At 50.7% G+C, this 23,628-nt stretch overlaps 1 protein-coding gene across 2 annotated transcripts in view; it reads left to right on the top strand.

Annotated features, from left to right (window-relative positions):
- PLA2G6 (phospholipase A2 group VI) overlaps positions 1–23,628 on the top strand; it is a 58,013-nt gene that overhangs the window by 25,837 nt on the left and 8,548 nt on the right. The window contains exons 5-11 of one of the 2 annotated variants that reach the window (XM_004374038.2): positions 3,332–3,428; positions 4,617–4,799; positions 9,362–9,470; positions 10,758–10,919; positions 12,682–12,760; positions 15,706–15,869; positions 18,439–18,589. In XM_004374038.2, the coding sequence (XP_004374095.2) occupies positions 3,332–3,428; positions 4,617–4,799; positions 9,362–9,470; positions 10,758–10,919; positions 12,682–12,760; positions 15,706–15,869; positions 18,439–18,589 (945 nt within the window). The remainder of the gene's footprint in view (positions 1–3,331; positions 3,429–4,616; positions 4,800–9,361; positions 9,471–10,757; positions 10,920–12,681; positions 12,761–15,705; positions 15,870–18,438; positions 18,590–23,628) is intronic. The other variant, XM_023729047.1, reaches the window with a different exon arrangement.

The following is a 23,628-nucleotide window of genomic DNA, read 5'->3' as shown; positions in this document are numbered from 1 at the left end:
GTGGTGCTCCGGGTCTGGAGTCTTAGGCAGCCCTAAGGCTTGGAGGGGACCAGTGGACCTGGATCCTCTTCCACCTAAGGCCACCAGCCTGATCTGAACAGCTCCTTCATGGTGGTGGGGCACTGTGGTATCCATGCCCAGCTCAAAGGGCAACAGTGCTTGACAAAGTGGCCTGGGGCCCGGCTGCCCAGATGCTGCCTTCCTCTTCTGACTGGTGGCCTTGCTGGAAGGCAGATGCCAGGCCCCTGCTTTGGGGAGCACTGGAGCTTTCTCAAAGAACCCTGGTGGCACAATGTTAAGTGCTTGGCTGCTAACCATAAGGTTGGTGATTCAAACCCATCCAGTGGCTCTACAGGACAAAGACCTGGAAATCTGCTTCATAAAGATTATTGCCAAGAAAATCCCACGGGGCAGTTTTTTTCTTTCACATGGGGTCACTTGGAATCGGAATCAACTTGATGTCACCCAACACCAACAACAGAGCATTCTCTCATTTCTTCCCTTCTCCCCAGACCTAGGAATCTTTGGTCTCAGAAAAATTCTTCTGTGTGTGTGTGCCCATGTTCATGCATGCACGAAGGTGCACAGGTGTGGTGTGGGTGGGGGAATGAGTAAAAGATGAAAAAAGAGTTGAATGTCTTAAACTATTATCCAGCAAGAACAATATTCAGAATGAATAAATGAGTCCATTAGTCAGTCAGCCCTGGACACTGTGCTAAGTGCTGGCCTTACAGAGATGAATGAAAGACAAGCCCTAGTCCAAGCAGCTCTGAGACAGGAGACCCCTGTCAACCACACAGCACTGTGTGCCGTCGCTACCCTCATAATCATTGTTATGTTTGAGCTCATTGTTGCAGCCACTGTGTTGTCTAGGGTCTTCCTCTTTTTTGCTAACCCTCTGCTTTACCAAGCATGATATCCTTCTCCAGGGACTGGTCCTTCCTGTTAACATGTATAAAGTATTCTCCATAGCACAATCAAAATGAATTAGAACTTTCAGGAAGACTTGACCAAACCATTGGAGAAAACACAGTCCCCCACTCCCAGCAGTCAGGTGGCCTCTGAATGGACACTGACTGGCTGTGATGCTGTCCTTCACCCAAAGGGCAGCACAACACCCAGGTGGTGCTGGGCTCCAGCCACCTTGAGCTCTACCGTCCAGGAGCCTGGTCCTTGCCCAGTGTGCTCTCTCCTCAAACACTTTCAACCATGTTCTCACTCCGCCCCCACCCAGGCCCTCCTGTGGGTCGGCGTCTGACCACACAGAGCATCGTCAAACATGAGACAGTGAATCATCTCAGACCCGGCATGTGCCCCTGCTGCCGTGCTCCCCACAGGCCCAGCAGGGAGAGTCCTTTACCACCAGCGTGCTCTAGAACCACTCGTCTTCAGTGTTACTGACCAGTGGTTCCGCCACAGCTCTAGGAGCCCCCTCTGCTATTACTTCAACTCAGAAGTAAGGCGTTAAGAACCACTGAGAGCCAGGTCTGTGCCTAGGGTGCTCAGGTGTTTGAGTCCCTACTGTTGAGGAGCTCACGGCCCTGGAGGGAAACAGATGATCCAGACAGTGAGACGGCTGCTGAGGTGGATGGAACATGCGTGAGGGCTGCACCAGGAGCTCAGAGAAGGCAGCTCAGCCTGCTGGGCTAGGGAAGGCTCCCCGGAGCTGAACCCAAGCGAGGCCTGGAGAGATGAGCACAGCTACCTTGGCTTTCTGATAGTGGACACTGGGGGCCCCACAGGGCCTCAGGAGGAAGTCCAGCTCAAGCAAGTGCTGTGTGCCAGGCACTGGTGTGAAGGTGTGGGGAGATGAGGACTAGAAGTCCCAGGCCTGCTCTAGGGAAGGAACGACAACAACAGCAACCGTAATGAAGGTAACAGGTAAGAACTGTTAAACACAATGCTGCTCCCCACCACCTGTCTGTCAGTGTGTCCTGCTCTGGTGGCTTGTATGTTGCTGTGATGCTAGTATTTAAAATACCAGCAAGGTCACCCCAAGTGGGCAGGTTTCAGTGCAGCTTCCAGACTAAGACTAGGAAGAAAGGCCTGGTGATCTACTTCTGAAAATCAGCCATTGAAAACTCTATGGAGCACAACAGAATATTGTCTGAGACAGTGCTGGAAGATGAGCCCCCCAGACTGGAAGGCACTCAAAATACACAGTGGCCACAACAGTGGACTCAAGCATGCCATCGGTTGTGAAGATGGTGCAGGACTGGGCAACATTTTGTTCTGTTGCGCATGGGGTTGCCGTGAGTTGGAGCCAACTCAGTGACGACTGACAACAAATGCTGCTCCAGCCACTGGGCTCAGCCTTTCCGTGGCTATTTCGGTATAACCCAGTGAAGCAGAGGTATTTTATCCCAAAGTTAAAGATGAGGAAGTCTTTGCTTAGAGATGTTAAGTAACTTGCCCAAGGGCATGTAACTAGTGTCAGGGCTGTCTCTAGCAACTGCACTCTTAACCATTCTGCCATACTGCTTCCTACAGGATGCAGGTCGACACGCAAAACACCAGCAGTAGCTGGTGGCAGGGGTCAGCTGTGTGCCTGGCACAGAACTAGGCACAGAAATGCATTGTCTGCCGTATATTCCGACCGGTCCTGTTAGGACCCTGTCTCAGCTATCTAGTGCTGCTATAACAGAAATACCACAAACAGAAATTTATTTTCTCACAGTTTAGGAGGCTGGAAGTCTGAATTCAGGGTGCCGGCCCCAGGGGAAGGCTTTCTCTCTCTGTTGGCTCTGGGGAAGGTCCTTGTTCCCTGGTTCCCTGGTGATCTTCACGTGGTGTGGCATCTGTCTTCTCCCATCTCTGCTGCTTCTCTATGCCTAATCTCTTTTTACATCTCAAAGGCGATTGGCTTAAAACACACCCTACACTGATATGGCCTCTAAATATAGCAAAGAAGACTCATTCCCAAATGGCATTATAACCATAGGTAGAGGGGTTAGAATTTACAACACCTTTTTTGGGGACAGAGTTCAACCCATAACAGACCCCATGCTGCAGCGAGGCCTGGTTCCTTGGCACAGGTCACCCTGAGGAGCTGGGGCTGGGGCCTCAGCATCTCTGACTAACACCAGCACCAGTGGGAATGAGCATTGTTGGCTGGAGTCATCAGGGAAGGCTTCCTGGAGAAGAGGGCTTGAATGTGCTTTGAGGGGCTCAGTACACCCTGAGATACATGGTGAACATGTTAGTTGGTGCTCTTGAAGCTTTCTTTGCAGGTGGAACTTTCCCTGACCAGCGAGGAAGCCCCAAATCGTAACCTCTTTCAGTGCCAGGCCTACCCCAGCCTCTCCTCACTGCCGCGGCCCTCTCTCCTCAGGTGTGCTGAAATGATCATCAGTATGGACAGCAACCAGATCCACAGCAAAGACCCTCGCTATGGAGCCAGCCCCCTGCACTGGGCCAAGAATGCAGAGGTGTGCAGAGTTTAAGGGTGGGAAGGAGGGGAATGGCCCCAGAGCCCCAAGTTCTTCAGCTGCCAGCAGAAAGGAGGCTCCTGAGAGGACTCTGAGGGTGGCATCTGAGGGGCTGATCTTGTGGGGGGCACACAGGTGGATCAGTCCATGGAGAGCTGGGATGTGCTCTGTGCTCGCTGGCTGGGTGGCGATTTCCCCTCTGAGCCTCAGTTTACTTGTGCGTGAACTGGGGGTCCTATGGCCTGCCCCTGGAGTCATCAGGGAAAGCTTCCTGGAGGAGGAGGCTTAAATGTGAAGTCAGCGAGGTAGTGCATGAGAAAATTCTTCACAGGTTGTCAAATGCCTCACAAATAAAACATGGTGTGGTGATGATGATGATGATGCTGGGTCCAGCCGCACCCACAAGAGCCTGGCTGGGCGTCTCTCCTAGAGTCTTTCCCTAAACCATGCTCCGTCCACCTGGAAGGGTGGGGGCTTCAAAGTGGTGCACGGCCTGCCCGTAAACGCTATGGGCCCAGAGGCAGGCCTGCCAACCTCTGCCAAGCACCTGCGGGTGCCAGGAGCGAGCCACCAAGTCAGGCTCTTCACGAAGGTTCCATCATTCATTGTCATCATACCCAGTGAGGTAGGGACTCACATTCCTGTTTCCACAGGAGGGAAAACTGAGGTGCAGAGGGGTGCAGGGACCACCCAAGCTCACATAGCTGGGGCAAGGTGGGGCAGGGCTGGGGCTCAGGCCTGTCTGACTCCAAAGCCCCAGTTCTTTCTCCTGAGCCAGGCTCTCCAGGGCTGCTGGGGGAGCAAGGGTGGTGTTGGCAGGGTCTGGGGAGGGATGATAGCTTTGCAGGGTCCCAGGGCGGGCCTCAGGGAGTGGGACAATTCTGGGACAGGCCTCAGAAGAACCTTTGCAGGGAGGAATAGGACTGGGAAGCCCGTTAAAGCAGATGGCACATCTCCTGCTTTTTGTCCCTAGTTCCTGGGGTGCTGAGGATGTGGGAGCCAAGGTGTTGGGCCATCCCTAAGACTGGGGTCTGTACCTGGGCTCTTCCTATTGCTAGAGCTTTCTGGAGGCCAATACCGAAAGGCTTCTCAGGAAGAAGGGGGTGGTGCCAGGTGCCACCCATTACAGCAGGCCATGCTGCTTCCCGAGTGCCCCACTGATGGGCCTGGGCCCATCTGTTTCCACAGATGGCCCGCATGCTGCTGAAGCGGGGCTGCGATGTGAACAGCACCAGCTCCGCGGGAAACACCGCCCTGCACGTGGCGGTGATGCGCAACCGCTTCGAATGTGTCATGGTGTTGCTGACCTACGGGGCCAACGCTGATGCCTGCGGCGAGCACGGCAACACCCCGCTACACCTGGCTATGTCGGTGAGCCCACGCCGTGTGTCCTTGTGCACCGGCCCGTGCTCCCTCCCCTCAGTGGGGAGGCGAGGAGGACCAGCAGGGCTGAGCTTGCGGCCTGTCACATCCCTCCCATAATGCCCCACTTGCTTTCCTTGGCTGCTTAGAATCACCTTTCCTTACAAGGCTCGGCTCAGAGCCTGACTCCTCCTCCAGGAAACCTTCCATGTCTCTTCCTCTGCCCTCTCAGCCCAAAATAACATCTCCTTCTTCTGCGCCCCAGTACTGTTTACTGCTGTGCTCCTCATTCAGCACTTGCCTGGTGAGAGGGAAAAAGTACAGCTCTGGCTGCTTCCTGTGGCCTTGGGCAAGTCACATCACCTTTGTCAGCCTTGGTTTCCTCATCTGGAAGACGGAGGTGTCAATATCTACCTGGCAGAGTTGCTGGCAGGATTAAATGGTAGGCACTTGACAACTCTATGGCGACTGCCCAGGTGACACACGTAAAGTACCTGGCACAGGGTGAGCGTCCTACAAATGCTAGTTCTCTTTCCATCATTATCGGGAAAATGGCCCTCTGCATGTTGTTCTTATCGCCCTGGAAGACTGTAAGCTCTCTGAAGGCAGGGGCTGCTGACACATCCTGGTAGCCCATGGGAGATGTTTGTCACATTTATTTTAGAACGTAGTTCCTGCCCATAAAGCCTCTGCAGTCTGGCTGGGGAACTACAGCACATACATATTATACATAGTGGTGAAAAAAAACAACCAGTTGCCATCTAGTCGACTCTGACTCATAGCGTTCCCATATGTGTTGGAGTAGGACTGTGCTCCATAGGGTTTTCAATGGCTGATTTTTCAGAAGTAGAGCACCAGAACTTTCTTCTGAGGCACCTCTGGTAGACTGGAACCTGCAACTTTTCAGTTAGCAGCCAAGTACATTAACTGTTTGCACCACTGTTATTGTGTAAAAGACACACGTGTGTGTGTTCTATAGCAATGCTATACACACATAAGTCTGTTTAACAGGTCTCAGAGTGAGAACAGGAGAGACCTCTGAGACTTTAAAAGTAGTAGATTTAGGACATAACATCCTGTTTTATATAAAAGGTCATAACTACAGAGATGTTATTGCCCAAGAGGCTGAAACTATAAATAAACCCGTGGACATTTTTAGCACTGAATGGACCTTTAGAATTATCTAGTTTATCAGTCCTCAACTCTTTTGGTTTGTTTGGTCCCTTTATATGCTTCAAAATTATTGAGGATCTCTATGAATTTTTATTTAGATGTGATTATATCTGCTTACCATGTTAGAAATGGAAAGTGAGAAATTTTAGAAGTATTCATTAATTCATTTAAAAATAATAAACCTAGTACATGCTAACATAAATAACATTAAAAAATAACTTTATTTTCCAAAGTCCCCCCCCCGCAAAAAAAAAATCAATTGAGAAGAGTGGCATTGTCTTACATGTTTGCAAATCTTTTTAATGCCTGGCTTCATAGCAGACGTGGGGAGTCACATATCTTCTATATTTAGTCTCTTGCAATGTATTTTTTAGTTGATGAATTTGAAGCAAATTTGGCCTTTACACAGATATGTAGTTAGAAAAGGGAGGAGTTGTTTTTTTTTTTTAAGATTTATGGAATTTTTTTTCTTTTATTTTTTATTGTGATTTAGGTGAAAGTTTACAAAGCAAATTAGTTTCTCATTAAACAGTTAATACACAGATTGTTTTGGGACATTGGTTGCCAACCCCGCGATATGTCAACACTCTCCCGTTCTTCACCCCGGGTTCCCTGTTTCCATTCATCCAGTTTTCCTGTCCCTTCCTGCCTTCTCGTCTTTGGTTTTGGGCTGGTGTGCCCACTAGTCTCATATACATGACTGAACTATGAGGCACATCCCTCACGTGTGTTATTGCTGGCCCTATACACTTGTCTAATCGTTGGCTTAAGGGTGAACCTCAGGAGTGACTTCAATACTGAATTAAAAGGGTATCTGGGGGCCGTACTCTCAGGGTTTCTCCAGTTTCTGTCAGACCAGCAAGCCTGGTCTCTTTTTTCTTTTTGTGAATTTGAATTTTGTTCGACGTTTTTCTCCCGCTCTGTCCGGGACCCTCTATTGTGATCCCTACCAGAGCAGTCAGTGGTGGTAACTGGGCACCCTAGCTGGAAGGGAGGAGTATTTTAATAGCCTTTTCAGAGCATTGTGGATATTCCTTGGATACGCCGAACCTGGATAGTGGTGGTATCTGGAGAGTTGGTTGCAGTGTGGACTCTGAAACCAGCTCAGCGAACTTTTAGTGCTTTGTTACGTTAAATCCATTGTTGTGTGATGCGCTTTGCTTGGATCTTTTGCCCATGCTTGATCTTGTATCATCATTGGAAAACACTGGTTCTCTGATTTTTGCATAACTTCCAAATGTCGACCCATTTCATTATAAACCAAAAACCAAACCAGTTGCCATCGAGTTGACTCAGATTCATAGTGACTCCGTGTGTATGTTAGAGTAGAACTGTGCTCCATAGCGTTTCCATGGCTGTGACCTTTCCAAAGCAGATCACCAGGCCTTTCTTCCAAGGTGCCTCTGGGTAGATTGAAACTGCCAATCTTTCAGTTAGTAGCCAAGCGCTTAACTATTTGTGTAACCCAGTGACTCTTCCTTTTATTATGTAGTGTGGAAAACCCTCACATTTGTAAATATTACCACTGATCTCATCAGAAAAGTCTTTAAATATTGGGAAGCTTTCAAGCCCATGATGGCGTATACAAGTTTGCTGAAATTCTTTGCTGGAAATTTTTGCTGGAAAGCCTAATTTTTATCATTGGCAAAAATTACTATCAGTCGTTTTTCTAGATGTTACAGACTCACTGCATTCATTGTCGAGAATAATCATAGTTTGTCAAGTTATTCACTCAAATAAAAAGTGTTCCGTGAAAAAAGCAGTGAGTTCATCTCACACCTCAAACAACCGTACAAGTCCCTTTCTTCAAGACAACATCCTACTGTGATACGCTGCAGAAATGCTTTATGCATACTCTCTGTTTTATGACACTGAATAATAAAAAGATGTGTGCCCAAGGATCGAGATTTAATAATATGAGTAATTTTTACTGCTTCATAAAGGCATTCCCTTTTTTGTTTTTTAAGGGTATTCTTAAGTGGAACTGGATTTTTTTTTTTTTTTAACTGCAAGTGCATGGCGGTGAACAAAACCATGTAAATATTAGCTTTGGTGGCAGTCTTGATTTGTGGTAAGATGTCAGCGGTTTTATCCACCATTGCTTTGTAGCATCAGTGCAAATGCCAACACAGTGCAAAAGGCAAATGATATCTTGGTATTTTTATGAAAATGGTTTTGATCTCACAGACCCTCTGAAAGGGTCTCAGACTCATAGGGGTACATGGACCTTACTTTGAGAACCACTGAAGCAGTTCTTGTTTCCATACTTCAGTTACTTGCATACCGTCCTCACAGTTTTTGTCATATTTATGAACCACCTTGACAATTATGTGCTTAATAATTTCCTCAAGTTGGCTTACTTTCAAACTCAAATTGATTTTGAAGGGAATGTTATGTCCTTACCTGAAGTAGAGAACCGGTGCTGTAAATCAGAGGTAACCGAAAAATAAATGCCTAAGTAACGATTAAAATCCCTGGGTGGCGCAAACGGTTAAATACTACTAGCCTAAGGTTGGTGGTTTGAACCCACCTAGAGGCACCTCGGAAGACAGGACTAGCAGTCTGCTTCTGAAAGGTCACAGCCTTGAAAGCTCTATGGAGCAGTTCCACTTTACACACATGGGGTCGCCATGAGTTGGAATGGACTCAGCAGCAACCAACAACAACGGTTAAACCATATGTATTCATCTGTGCCTGTATAAATCCTAATGGCACATGAAGAACTGTTTGGAAAACCCATTCTAGACACACCCTTCATTCTCTAGGCAAGGAAGCTGGGCCTGAGAGGAGGGAGGTTACAAGACCCGAGTTCAGTCCCCAGTGGCCAGTCCATCAGTTTGTCCTACAAGACCATGCCATGCCCCTTCTTTCATGTCCCATCCTGGCCTCCAAATGTTTAAATCCGTAATATTCTGTGGAGAGAAGCTAGATTTGAAGGCTGCCAGCAGTGCCTGGCTTCCCTATTAGAAATGATGTTCTGGCTGGAAGGGCAAGACAGACTTCCCTTTCCTTGCACCCCCTCTCCCTGCTACTCTGGAAAGCCATCAGCAGCTGACCCTTCAGTGTCCCCATGGCCCCTGGGTCAGAGTTCGAGAGGCATTGCTTCCTTCGAGCAGAAGCTGACGAGGCTGGGGTGGTGGTGGTGCAGTTTCTGCCTGGGTTCCTAGACCCTCACCTGTGAGTACCTTTAAGCCTGTTTGTCAGAGGTTCAAATGGCAGACTTTGGAATACCAGGTCAGCTGGGCGGGGGATAAAAAGGACTTCAGTCTCCATTCCCCCCTCCCCACGCTGGTGAGAGGCCCACCTAGTTGATGCGTAGGGTGGAGAAGGCCAGGGAGCCTTTTTCTCTTCATTTCCCTGAGCTTTTTTGCATTTTCCTGTCATTCCATTCCCAACAGAAAGACAACGTGGAGATGATCAAGGCCCTCATTGTCTTTGGGGCAGAGGTGGACACCCCAAATGACTTTGGAGAGACTCCTGCATTCATAGCCAACAGAATCAGCAAACGTACGTGCTCTGCTCTCTGGGACAGAGTGGAGGCAGGGGTGGTGGTGCAGGGATGGGAGGAGGGGAGTTCTAGCTGTCATCCCCACCAGCTGCAGCCTACACGGAGTGGCTGGGAGCACCTGGGAGGCTCAGAGGGGGAGCTTCCTTCTCCCAGGAATAGGGGCCCTGACCAGTAGAGGAGGTCCACCATGGGGCTCGTCAAGCCAGTGTTCTCCTCTGTGCAGGCCCTCATCCCTCCTCAGGGTACCTGGACTCCCAGCACAGGTTGGGCGGGGGCAGACAGCAGCAGCAGCCTCAGCCCCACTTGGGGAATTCAGGTGGGACCACTTGCAAGTACACGCAGTCCCTGGATTACAAAGTCCAATTTACAGACAACTAGTACTTGCCTTTTAAGGTTATGTGACTTTGAAACAACTGAATCAACCACTGCACACAATTAATTCTTCATCACAGTCCCTTTCACTTGCTGCACAAACAGCTCTCAAATCATTGAAAAGGCTTTGAGCCTTCCTTGCACTGAAGTAAGGCTAAGTAAGAACCATATGCACCTGTTCCGACTTATAGATTTGACTTAAAGACACAGGAACGAGTTTCGCTTGTAACCCGGGGACTGCCTGTACAGCCATTGGGTTGGTGCGTGCACTGCACTACACAGGCCCCTGTGCATGCCCACGTGTATACAGCTTGTGTGCATGCGCCGTTTGCTCACACAGTGAGCCTTGCAGAGCTGAAGAAAGCAGATGCCCCTCACTAGGAGACTGGCATCCTCTCTCGGGGGCTTCAGGGAGCTGCGGAGGTTGCTGTGGATATGTACCCCACAGTGTGTGTGTGCTGCCTTGTGGGTGGCACCCTTTCCAGTCATCCCATCTGTTAAATAGGGCTGAATGCCCACTGGCTGGCTAGTTAGCCCCTTTAGAACTCTGAAAGGGACTGTCCATTCAGCAATTTTGAGAATTGCTGAACATGGAGGAGGGAATGCTTTCTTGACTGGAGTAGAAGAGAAAGAGGGGGTTCCCCAAATAATGGGGCAGGGCAAGACTGACCCCTTGCCTACTCCATGGTGGCCCCTGGCCCTTCCCTGACCCTAGGAGGCTTCTCAGGATGTGACACACTAGAGTCAACATACCCCATCAGGGTGGGGTCAGGCTTCTAGGGTCCCCCAGCCCTCATGTACCCAGGTGGCCTGGTTGAGGGAGAGGGGACTGTGTGGAAAGGAGGGGCCTCTCAGCTACATGATGACATCATTTCTGACCCTGTGCCATCTCCCTCTCCCCAAACCATGACAAGTTGTCACCAGGAAGACGCTCTTAGCTCTGCTGAGAACTGTAGGGGCCGACTACCGCTTCCCACTCATCCCAGGGGTCCCCACGGAGCAGGGCTCTGCAGCGTCGCAGCACCCCATCTCCCTGGAAAGAGCTCAGCCCCCATCAATCAGCCTAAGCAACCTAGGTAGGCTGCTCCGCCTCCCAGCTCCCTCCTCTCAGCCTGGCTCCAGGGCCTGGGCTCTGAAGTAGTCCCAACTGGAAAGAAATGGGTGGAGGGGAGCAAGGAGGATGGAGCGAGACTTGTCAGCCTCTGTAGGGCAGCCAGCCACCAGAGATCCCAGAGGCCTGCAGGGTCCTGGCTGATGTCTCACAGTCCCTTGCCCCTGAGGGGATGCCCTGGACATGGGTCTCGGGTCTGGGTATTCCCCATGGCACCCCGAGGCTGGTGCTCGCACTGTCTCCAGTTCCCTGGGAGCTCAGCATGGGCCAGAAGGAGTGCAGCCTGGGGCCCAGAGCGTGTGGCCCTCTGGCTTGAACAGGGTGGGCTCTGCAGCACTGCTTTCTCTCTGTTGGCCTGAGGACTGTGTGCCCCCTTGCTGACCACTGGGTGACCTGTAGGCTTGCAGAGGCATCTGCCCCCGGGGCCTCCTTGGCTGCCCAGGGAGACGGCCCCAGAGGAGACGAGACCCTTCTCTGGGATTGCTGTGGGCTGGCTCTCCCCAGGGGCCCAAATGGCTATGGAGTCCCTTGAACAGGGCAGTCAGGAACTGATCCTTGGCAAGCCAGACCTTTTTTGTTCCCACTGGGGAAGCAGACACCAGCGCCCCTACTGAGGATAGCCCAGCCCAGCCTGGAGCTTAGTGGAGGCAGAGAGCCAGTGGCCACAGTCAGTCCTCCTGGTCCACTTCTGTCCTTCCCCTGCCCAGCCCTCTGGGAACTGCCACCACCATCTCCCTTTTTATCTCAATTTTACAGGCAGGCAGCCACCCACACCAGGCTGGATGGTGGGCCTGGGGCGCGACGTCCGGTGGGTAATGCCTTGGGCAGAGAGAGGCCACAGGGCCCCACCAGGCCCTGGGTTAGCTGTCGTCCTTGTTCCTGCGGTTCCTTTTTCTCAGCTGCATCCCCAGATTCAGGCATCTCTTTAGCACTGTGGCTCTCAGTGCTGCTGCCGCTCCTGGCCAGTCTCCCGCCACTCTGGCCACCTGCCCTGGGGAGGGGGAGGCACGCCGCTTTGCAGACACGCTGCTTTGCTGCTTCTAGGCTCCACACTCAGCCCACCGCTAATGTCAGAATGGGGGCCTGCTAATGTCAGAATCGGGGGCACTGCTGGGCCGGGCACCAGGCTGCTTATCAGGAGGGGCAGCTGACCAAATGGGGGGGACATGCGGCTTGGGGCGGGCCTGGGGCACAGGGGAAAGGTGGATGGAGTGGATGGGTGGATCCAATCCCAGAGACCACTAAGGAAGTTTCCAGACCTGGGATTGGGATGAGGGACATATGAAGAGTGGTTAGGATTCCCCCCTACACTCATGAAGTTAAACCCCAAGGAATGTCCTGGCCCTGCCCTGTGGCTAAATGACCTCAGACAAGCCCCATAGTCTCTTTAAGCCTCAGCTGTAAATTGGGAGACTAATTCTTACCCTACGCAGCATCAGCTCTGATGCATGTAGATCACTGAACTATGAACATGGGGCACACATAGGGTGGGCCTGCTTCGGGGTTCAGGGGGAAGACATTGAGAGGAATCCCACGAGCTGGTTGGGCAGGGTGGGGGCCCTTTCCAGAGCAGCTCAGGCTTCTTTCATTGCTGTGGCCCGTCTGTCCCCAAGGAGCCTTCCCTGGGGGTGGTGGGGTGAGGGATGCAGCCCCAGGTTGACTCTAGGGGCCAGTGGGCTGGCGGGGTCAGGACCCTGGCCCAGCTCTGCCTGCCCTGTGCTCTGCAGAGCTGCAGGACATCACGCACATCACCAGGGCCCGGAAGCCAGCCTTCATCCTGAACTCTCTGCGGGGCGAGAAACGCAGGTAAGTGGGGCGACCTCGGGCCTCCTCCAGCCCTCACCAAGGCCTTCAAGGTCACTCACTCCGTCTCTAGTTCCCAGCAGGGACTGAGTCACAAGGTGCCTGGTCTGCGCCTTCACCAGTAACTGGGCAGGCTCAGGTGGCAAGTCCACGGTGGAGCTGGTGTGGCTTAGGCCAGGTCTGGCTGCAGTCTTGTCATGGTCTGGGGAGGGGAAGATGACCAGTTACCCCTCAAGGGGATGTCAGTGTTGCTGCGAGGCTGCACCTGCCTCCCCAGCCCCCACCCACTTCCTTAGTCTGCACCCTCCATGGAGTTAGTGGGGTGGCCTGGCTCCCCAGGCACCTGCTGTACCCCAGACCCAGCCTAGGGAGCAGATGTGGGTGAAGGGGAACAAAGAGTGAAGCCCAAGGCCCCGCCCTTGAGGCCCAGTCCCTGGTGCCCAGAGTCAGGGCCAGCCAGCACTGCACGTTACCCGGACAAATGTGTTTCCAGCTGACAACCCTCCCTTTCATATTACCGTTTGTCTGTTCTCCGTTTATTACCTCCCTGTGTTCCCAGCAGCCTTCCTAGGGGTCGGGTATTAGTGACCTTGTTTTGCAGCTGCACAACTTCAGGCCCCAAGAGGTTAAGTGACCTGCTCAAAGTCACACAGTGAGTGTCAGACACAAACTTACACCCAGGTCTTCCAGATTCACACCCTTCCTGCTCGACAGACCCATCCCGGCTTACACCCTGTGCCAGCCCTGTAGGCAGATGCAGCCTCTGCTCCAGGGGATGGGCAGCGGACCCCATGGCTCTGCCCCTCATCGCCGAAGAGCCTGCTATCCCTGGGCGTACCCCATGTATTTGCATACCACTCCGTCTTGTAAGCCCTGAGGGTGTTTCTGCCCCATCAGCATCCTGGCACTCCCCACCTCTTGTGCCCCCCCTTTCCCCTCGAGTGCACACACAACACCTGCAGAGGGCAGAGGTAGGGTGGCTGGGACAGCACTGGGGGGAGGGCCAACATCTCCTGGGCAGTTAGAGGAGAGGTGGGTTCCCAGTGGGACCAGCAGAGCTGCCAGAGCCTGAGAGCCCCCACCTGGAGGTGGGGAGAGAGGTGCTGGTGCCTGGAGACACGTAGGGGACTTCCTCTCACAGGTCTTGTGAGCCGCATAGCTCCAGCCTGCACTCCCAAGGCCCTCAGAAAGGCCTGGCTTGTTCACTCCAGCCTCCTGGTCAGGGGCTCTGCGGTCCTTGGGGCCAGCGCAGCCTCCCTGCCTCCCGCCAGGCTGGTTTTGGGACTGGGAACCTTGTCAAGAAAAGATGCAGGGCCCTAGAGTTGGGACACATGGGCCTCTGTCATTCTTCAGCTCTCCGCTGCACACCTCCTGCATCCACTGAATATGCAAGGGTAGACAGTGCTGCCTGGAGCAGACGCCATCCCCACCCTCAGGGAGCCTCTAGTCCACTGGGAGAGAAAGAGCGTAAACAAATGGACAAAAGGACTGATTATCAGGGCAAGAGGGGCCCACAGCCAGCAGTGCTGGACCATACTGATGGCATCAGGGCAGGCTTCTCTGAGGCAGTGACATTTAAGCTGAGCTGGAAAAATGAGACCAGAAGGAAGCTTCCAGGTCTGAGCCAGGCCCATGGCGGCATTCCCCTACGGCACGGCCAGTGAGGGCAGGTGCCCAGTGAGTTCTGCAGCCCCAGGGGCTTGGCAACCAAGGCTTGGAGGACCTGGGAAGATAGGGCGTCTTGGGGAAGGCATGAATCCAGAGTCAGCAGACCCAGGTTCTAATCCAGCCTGCATCACATGCCCACTGAGTGACTTTGTGCAAGTCACTTAACCTTGGAGCTTCATTCTTTCATTCATTCATTCAAAAATGTGTGTTGACACAATTCAATCCATAACACTTCCCCCACCTGTTTAATTCAAATAGACTTATCAGGCACCGACTTGGGGTCAGGCCTGGTACTGGGGTTATAGACCTGACCAAAATCGGGCTGCTACCCTCAGGGAGCTCCCTGTCTAGCCCGGGGAAGACTGGCCCAGGTCTCTGCTGAGATGGTACCTTATTGATGAGGCCTGCTGGACCTTCCTGCTCCCCTTACCTGGCTCTGTTTTTCTCTTTCACACTTTCCTCCTCCTGAAATACTGTGCATTTATCCATTTTGCCTTCAACCTTCACTCCTGTCTTAGCTATCTAGTGTTGCTATAACAGAAACACCACAAGTGGGTGGCTTTAATGAAGAAATTTATTTTCTCACAGTTTAGGAGGCTAAAAAAAAACAAACCCACTGCCATCAAATCGATTCCGACTCATAGTGACCCTATAGGACAGAGTAGAACTGCCCCATAGGGTTTCCAAGGCTGTACATCTTTACAGAAACAGACTGCCATATCTTGCTCCCACAGAGTGACTGTGAGAGAAATAACTTATGGTTAGCAGCCAAGTGCTTTAACCACTGCACCACCTAGAAGGGCAAATTCAGGGCACCGTCTCTAGGGGAAGGCTTTCTCTCTGTGCCAGCTCTGGGGAAATTCCCTTGTTCCTTTTCAGCATCTCTTCCTCATTGGGTTGGTGATTGTCATGTAGTGTGGCATCTGTCCCCCTTCTGTGCTCCCTTGCTTCTGTGCCGAATCTACACTGATATGACCTAAGTAACATTCACAAAGAAACCCTATTCGCAAATGGGGTGACATGCACAGTATAGAGGTTAGGACTTACAACACGTATTTTTGAGGGACGCAATTCAATCCATAACAACTCCCCAACCCCACAGTAGCATGTGAGCTCCGTCAGAGCAGGGCCTCGTCTCCTGTGACTCGTTGCATCTGCCAGGGCGCCGTGCTCTGGGGCCACTTACTGAGTGAGGGGACCATGTGAAGTGCTGGCGGCAGCTGAGGCCCCACAAAGGCTGTAACATGCCCCTCTTCTCTCCCACCAATGTCCGCCCGCAGCCAGGACCACCTGCTCTGCCTGGACGGCGGGGGTGTGAAAGGACTCATCATCATCCAGCTCCTCATTGCCATTGAGAAGGCCTCAGGCATCGCCACCAAGGACCTCTTTGACTGGGTGGCCGGGACCAGTACAGGGGGCATCCTGGCCCTGGCCATTCTGCACAGTGAGGGCAGCCCCCGGGCAGCGGGGCAGGGTGGGGTGGGGCGGGACCTGCCCTCAAAGAGGGCCGCATTTACTTTCAGAGCTTTGCAACAGAGGGCATGGGGTAGGGAAGGGCTATAAACCAGAACCTTGCAGGCAGCAAGGATGTAGGGCCGAGCCTGGGAGGAGAAAGGCTGGGAGGGTGGGCTGTGGCTAGATGTCCCGCCCCCGCCCTAGACGCCAGAACTAGTTGCTTGTCCTTTTGGTGTGGGAAGAGATTTTGTTTTTAATTGTGGTGAGCATATCCATACCAAAATGTTTGTCAGTTCAACAATTTCTACATGTAAAATTCAGTGACATTGATGACATTCTTCATACAGTGCAACCATTGTTGGTGGTGCTGATGGTTGCCATCAAATTGATTTCAACTCGTGGCAACCCCTTGTGTGCAGGGTAGAACTGCTCCATAAGGTTTTCAAGGCTGTTACCTGTCGGAAGCAGATCGCCAGGCCTGTTCTGGGTGGGTTTGAACTGCCACCCTTTCAGCTAAGTAGTCCAGAATTTAACGATTTGCACCTCCCAGGGACTCTATGCAACCATTATCACTGTCTTCTTCTGAATTATCCCATCATTAACATAAACTCAAGGCCGAGTGAAGCATTTTTATCTTGGTTGCCTCAACCTCCCCTCCCCTCACCCCAGCAGGGTGGGCACCCCAGGGCCTTGACACCTGCTGGAAACAAGGAGGTCATCCTGGGACAGATAGGGTGGTGGCCTGAGGACTGAGGAGCCTCAAGTCCCAGAGTGTCTGAGCCCTGGTCATCGGCTTCATTTTACCCACGGGTGGGAGAAATGGTGGCCCTAAAGTGGGATGACCCGAAGTCACATCACCCTTTAGCGGGCCTGCTCAGGCTAGAACCCAGTTCCAAAATTCCCTGCCCAGAATCTGCCCAAGGCCACAGGCTGCTTCCACCACAGCTTTATGAAGACTAGGTGGGCACTGAGCCCCAGGGACAGACAGGACACTGTACTGACTAGGCAGACTTCTGAATAGGCCAGTGTTCACCTCAAATGGGGTCTCCTTTGTGGAGTTTGAGTGGTGTGATACTGAGTGTGAGGGTGGCCCCCAGAATCACTGGGCGGTCCAGCCACCACCCAGGTGGGAATTGCCCTGGGCCTCAGCATCCCCGACTGGTGGGTCTAGCCGGTGCTGGCTGGATTTCGTGCCTTGCAAGGCGCCTTCCAAATCTGGATCCTGGTTGTCCATAGCCCAGAAAGCACCAGAGGGGACCCTATGGGGGCATGAAGGCGCTGTGGGCCAGGTCTGTGCTGGGTGCTGGGGTGCAGAGCTGACGCAGGGCGTCCTGGTGGGTGGGGGAGACAGACATGGTCTGGGTGTTTCCTGGGCAGTGTGGGGAGGGCCACGGCCGGCAGTCCAGGGTGCTTCCGAAGCGCGGGCATGGCCAGCCCAGGAGGCTGCTGAGAGCAGTGCCCCAGGGGCTCTGGGAAGAAGGGTCAACAGTTTGCAAGCCACACGAGACTTTATTATCTGCAGCACTTCATTGACGAGCATTTCACTTCGTTTTGGTGGTTCTCACCACTGCCATGTGAGGTGAGTAGGGTATTACCGCCCTTACAGATGGGGAAACTGAGGACCAGAGAGGGTCACCCAGTGAGCTAGACTGAGTCTCTGTCTGTACACCCAGCACTCTCCCCTCTGTGCTTGCTTCCTGGCTCCTTTCCTGGTCTGTGTCCTCCCCTGGCCTTGAGCCACACCTCCCCTCTCTTGTCCTCAGTTTCTGTCTTCCGGGGAGAGAAGAGCTGTCTCAAGAGCCTGCCTCCAGCCCATGGGGCCTGAGAGGGCAGACTGGGTAGAGGTCCTGGCCTCTCCTCAGGAAAGGGCCACAGGGGATGTTTGTCCTCCATCAAGAGTCGTCTCCAGACTCCAGGGAGCTCTGGCAGGGATGTGCCAAATCACCGAGTGTGACCTCTCCCGTGGTCAGGAACCCCCGTTCCAGCCCTTTCCTGCCTCCTGGGGTCTCCCAGCCTCTGCCTGCATGGCACCCCACCAGGCAGGCAGGGCGGCCTCTCCTTCCTGTTAGGGGAACCTGCCCCTTCGTAACTCTACCTGTTTGATCCTGTCTGTGCTCCGAGAGAGGACAGGGCTGTGCCTTCTTTTCCATGATAGACAGGAATGGATCCAGCTTGTAAGTGGCAGGGAGTTTGTACAATTCAGGGGCCCCCCTGTAAGGAAAATAATACAGAATTAAGGACATTGCTTAATGAGTAGAGTTTCTGTTTTAGAAATAGTGGTGATAGTTGCATAAGATGTAAACGTAATCAATGCCACTGAATTGTACAGCTAAAAATGGCAAATTTTATGGTATACATTCTACCACAGTAATAAAAGATTTAAGCACAGGGACTTGAGGATGCTCCAGGGGGATTTCTGCCTGTACGGGAACTTGAGGGAAGACCCAGAAGCTGACGCTTGGTTGGCGCCTGGGTAACCCAGGTCCGCTGCTGGCCCTGCAGCCGTGCACAGGCTCTCTGGCAGGACACTCCTCTCCACGCCAACCCCTGTGTCCTAGGCAAGTCCATGGCCTACATGCGCGGCGTGTACTTTCGCATGAAGGACGAGGTGTTCCGGGGCTCACGGCCCTACGAGTCGGGGCCACTGGAGGAGTTTCTGAAGCGGGAGTTTGGCGAGCACACCAAGATGACAGACATCAAGAAACCCAAGTAAGCCTCCTGCAGCCGGCTGCTCTTGGCTTTGGTCCCCGGCTGTGTACTGGTGGGCTGTTCCCCGGGGGGCAGGGAGGTCTGATTAAAGCTTGGGGGCAGGTTGGGGGCTTCCCTGGGAGAACACTCTCAGCCCAGGAGGGGAACAACGGTTCCCCCTACCTGGAGGTGGGGGGCAGGGGTGTGATGCTCTTATGGGCACCCAGACACACGCTGAGGGGCATGGCCTAGTGGTCCTGGCTCTGCCTGGCCTGGCCAAGGAGGACACATAGGTCCATCTGCAGCAGGGCCCAGGGGCTGCCTGGCCAGAGGTCTGGCCTACCCTTCTCTGAGGCCAGCTGGGCAGAGGCTCAGCCCTTGCTTCCCAGGCACAAGGAGTACGCTGGTCTTTCAAATGATATGGCCACAAATGTCTCACGTTTCAAATAGGACTTGCACCCATGTTCCAACTACTAGATTATAATCAGATGGCTTCAGTTCTGCCTTTAATTTAAGGCTTCCAGGCCCAAGCTAATTTAAGGCAGGTTAGGCCAAAAGAGAAAGTTGCATTCCCAAGAAGCATCTGCTTGGGAGGCCCAAACCCTAAAAGGGTTGTCCCAGGACTCTAAGGAATCCATCTTCAACTTCCATTTGAGGCTGGATAACAGGTGTGTCACACAGGCACCTGGCACAGGAGTGTTTTGAGCGTTTCCTGGGTGGGACAGAGAAGGACCCACATGCTGAGTGCCTGCACTGCCAAGTGCACTTACCTGTGACCTATGTCTTAGTTTGCTCTTGCTGCTGTAACACAAACACCACAGGTGGGTGGCTTCAAAGAAGAGAAATTTGTTTTCTCACAGTTCTGGAGGTTCAAAGCTCAAATCAGGGCTTGGCCGCCTTGATTCCTTCCTTGCGGGTTGGGCTTGGTTCTTGGCCATCCTCACGTGGCGTCTGTCTTTCCCAGATTGTGCCTGTGCCTGTGTCTAATCTGCTGTTTTTGTAACTTAGTAATGATTAGTTATAGGATACACCCTACACTGATAGGACCTCACGAACATGACAAAGAAAACCCTGTTTCCACACTGGGGCTTCAAACAGGTTCGTTCAGGTTGGAACCCCTGCTGAGAATTTGCATTTCTGACAAGTTCCCATGCAGTGCTAATGCTGCTGATTAGGGACCAGTTCTGAGAACCGCTAGTAGAGCAGTGGGTCTCAAAATTTATTATGCATAGGAATCACCTAGGGATCTTGTTAAAATGTAGATTCTGATTCAGTATATCTGGGGTGGAAATGCAAATTATAGCAGGGGTTCAAACCGGAACAAACTGGTTCTAAGCCCTGTTCCAAACCGGATTACATCATAGGTGTGTTGTTGTTGTTGTTAGGTGCCATCAAGTGACCCTGTGTACAACAGAACTAAACACTGCCGAGTCCTGCGCCATCCTCACAATCATTGTTATGCTTGAGCCCATTGTAGCAGCCACTTTGTTAATCCGTCTCGTTCAGGGTCTTTCTCTTTTTCGTTGACCCTCTACCAAGCATGATGTCTCTCTCCAGGGATTGGTCCCTTCTGATAACGTGTCCGAAGTATGTGAGATGAAGTCTCACCGTTCTTGCTTCTAAGGAGCATTCTGGCTGTACTTCTTCCAAGACAGATTTGTTCGTTCTTCTGGCAGTCCATGGGATATTCAGTATTCTTCACCAACACCATAATTCAAAGGCATCAATTCTTCTGTCTTCCTTATTCATTGTCCAGCTTTCACATGCATTTGAGGTGATTGAAAACACCATGGCTTGGGTCAGGCGCACCTTAGTCTTTAAAGTGATATCTTTGCTTTTTGACACTTTAAAGAGGTCTTTTGCAGCAGGTTCGTCCAATGCAGTGTTCGTACTGGGTGTTGATTGTGGATCCAAGCAAAATGAAAGCCCTTACAACTTCAGTGTTTTCTCCGTTTATCATGATGTTGCTTATTGGTCCAGTTGTGAGGATTTTTATTGCCTTTATGTTGAGATGTAATCCATACTGAAGGCTGTGGTCTTTGATCTTCATCAGTAAGTGCTTCAAATCCTCTTCACTTTCAGCAAGCAAAGTTGTGTCATCTGCATAATGTAGGTTGTTAATAAATCTTCCCCCAATCTTGATACCCTGTTCTTCTTCATATAGTCCAGCTTCTCAGATTATTTGCTCAGCATACAGATTGAATAAGTATGGTGGAAGGATACAGCCCTGACACACACCTTTCCTGACTTTAAACTACGCAGTATCCTCTTGTTCTGTTTGAACGACTGCCTCTTGCTCTATGTACAGGTTCCTCATAGGCACAATTGAGTGTTCTGGAATTTCCATTCTTTGCAATGTTATCCATAATTTGTTATGATCCACACAGTTGAATACCTTTGCATAGTAAGTAAAACACAGGTAAACATCTTTCTGGTATTCTCTGCTTTCAGCCAGGATCCATCTGACATCAGCAGTGATATCCCTTGTTCCGCATCCCCTTCTGAACCAGGCTTGAATCTCTGGCAGTTCCCTGCTGATGTACTGCTGCAACCTCTTTTGAATGATCTTCAGAAAAATTTTACTTGTGTGTGATATTTATATTATTGTTCGATAATTTCCACATTCTGTTGGATCACTTTTCTTGGGAATAGGCATAAATATGGATCTCTTCCAGTCGGTTGGCCAGGTATCTGTCTTCCAAACTTCTTGACATAGACAAGTGAGCACTTACAGCACTGCATCTGTTTGTTGAAACATCTTAGTTGGTATTCCGTCAATTCCTAGAGCTTTGTTACGAGATTTTTCAGTTAGCTTTTTGTCATGATTTGCATTGTGGTCAGAGAACATGCTGTGTATGAGTTTTTAAAAATCCATTGCAGTCGAGTTGATTTTCAACTCATAGTGACTTCATGTGATAGAGTAGAACTGCCCCATAGGGTTTCCTAGGCTATAATCTTTATGGGAGCAGATTGCCAAGTCTTCTCCCCATGGAGCGGCGGGTGGGCTTGAACTGCTGACCTTTGTGTTAGCAGCCGAATACTTAACCACTGTGCCACCAGGGCTCCTCTGTATGATTTAGTTCCTTTAAAATTTGTTGAGACTTGGCTTGTGGCCCTCTACAGTCAGTTTTTGTAAGTGTTCCATGGATAATTTTAAAAAGCACAGATGCTGCGTGTGTCGGAGACCAAGTCCTATATGTGACCATTAGGTGAGGTGGCTAGGAAAGTTGCTTAAATCTTCCAAAGCTTCCATATCCATTACTAAGAGAGGTAAGTTCAAATCTCCTACTCTGGAGATTTGCCTTTTTTACCCTATCATTCAGTCATTTTTATTTTAAATATTTGAGACTGTGCTATTAAGTGTATATATATTTAAATTTTATATGTGTTTTCCTGGTGACTGGAACCTTTTATTATTATGAAGTTGCCCTCTTTACCTCTAGGAATGCTTTTGCCATAAAGGCTATTTAGTCTGATATTAATATAGTAACACCAGCTTTCTTTTGGTTAATTTTGCATGGTATGTCTATATTCATCCTGTAATTCAACCTTTCTGAATCCTTATGTTTTAGATTTCTCTCTTGTAAATAGCATAGAGTTGGATTTGTTCTTTATCAAATCTGTTTCTCTTTGTTCTTACTTGGAGCATTAGTCTGTTTGTAGATTATTTTATTGTGTTTTAGGTGGAAGTTTACAGCGCAAATTAGTTTCTCACTCAAAAATTTATACACAAATTGTTTTGTGACATTGGCTGCAGTCCCTGTAATGAATCAGCACTCTCCCCCTTTCCCTTTACACCCCAGCTTCCCTATATCCATCCATCCAGTTTTCCTGTCCCTTCCTGCCTGCTCCTCTTTGCTTTTGGGCAGGTGTTGCCCATTTCACTCTTATATACTTGGATACTCTTGTAACTAAGAAGCACGTTCCTCATGTGTGTTATTGTTTGTTTTATAGGCCTGTCTAATCTTTGGCTGAAAGGTGTACTTTGGGAATGGCTTCAGTTCTGAGTTAGCAGGGTGTCTGAGGGCCATAGTCTCGGAGGTTCCTCCAGTCTCTGTCAGACCAGGAAGTCTGGTATTTTGTGTGTGTGTGTGTGTGTGTGTGTGTGTGTGTGTGTGTGTGTGTGTGAATTTGAATTCTACATTTTTCTCCTGCTCTATCCAGAACCCTCTATTGTGATCCCTGTCAGAGCAGTCGATAATGGTAGCTGGGCACCATCTAGTTTTTCTGGGCTTAAGCTGGTGGAGGCTCTGGTTCATGTGGTTCATTTGCCCTTTGGACTGATATTTTCCTTGTGTCTTTGTTTGTCTTCATTCTCCTTGATCCGAATATGACGGGACCAATGGATGTATTTTAGACGGCTGCTTTTAAGACCCTAGACACTATTCACCAAAATAGGATATAGAACATTTTCTTTATGAACTGTTGTTGTTAGGTTCCATCAAATCAGTTCCAACTCATAACAACCCTTGTGTACTACAGAATGACACACTGCCTAGTCCTGCGCCATGCTGACAATCGTTGTTACGCTTGAGCCCATTGTTGCAGGCACTGTGTCAGTCCATCTCATTGAGGGTCTTCCTCTTTTTTGCTGACCCTGTACTTTACCAAGCATGATGTCCTTCTCCAGGGACTGATCTCTCCTGATAACGTGTCCAAAGTATGTAAGATGTAGTCTCACCATACTTGCTTCTAAGGAGCATTCTGGTTGTACTTCTTCCAAGACAGATTTGTTTGTTCTTTTGGGAGTCCGTGGTATATTCAGTATTCTTCACCAACACCACAATTCAAAGGCATCAGTTCTTCTTTGGTCTTCTTTATTCATTGTCCAGCTTTCCCATGCATATGATGCAATTGAAAATACCATGGCTTGGGTCAGGCGCACCTTCGTCTTCAAGGTGACATCTTTGCTTTTCAACACTTTAAAGAGGTCTTTCGCAGCAGATTTGCCCAACACAATGCGTCTTTTGATTTCTTGACTGCTGCTTCCATGGGTGTTGATTGTGGATCCAAGTAAAATGAAATCCTTGACAACTTCAATCTTTTCTCTGTTTATCATG

Source organism: Trichechus manatus, unplaced genomic scaffold, assembly GCF_000243295.1.
Source record: "Trichechus manatus latirostris isolate Lorelei unplaced genomic scaffold, TriManLat1.0 scaffold00027, whole genome shotgun sequence".
In the NCBI taxonomy this organism is placed as follows: domain Eukaryota; kingdom Metazoa; phylum Chordata; class Mammalia; order Sirenia; family Trichechidae; genus Trichechus; species Trichechus manatus.
This window is presented reverse-complemented; position numbering and strand designations above follow the sequence as displayed.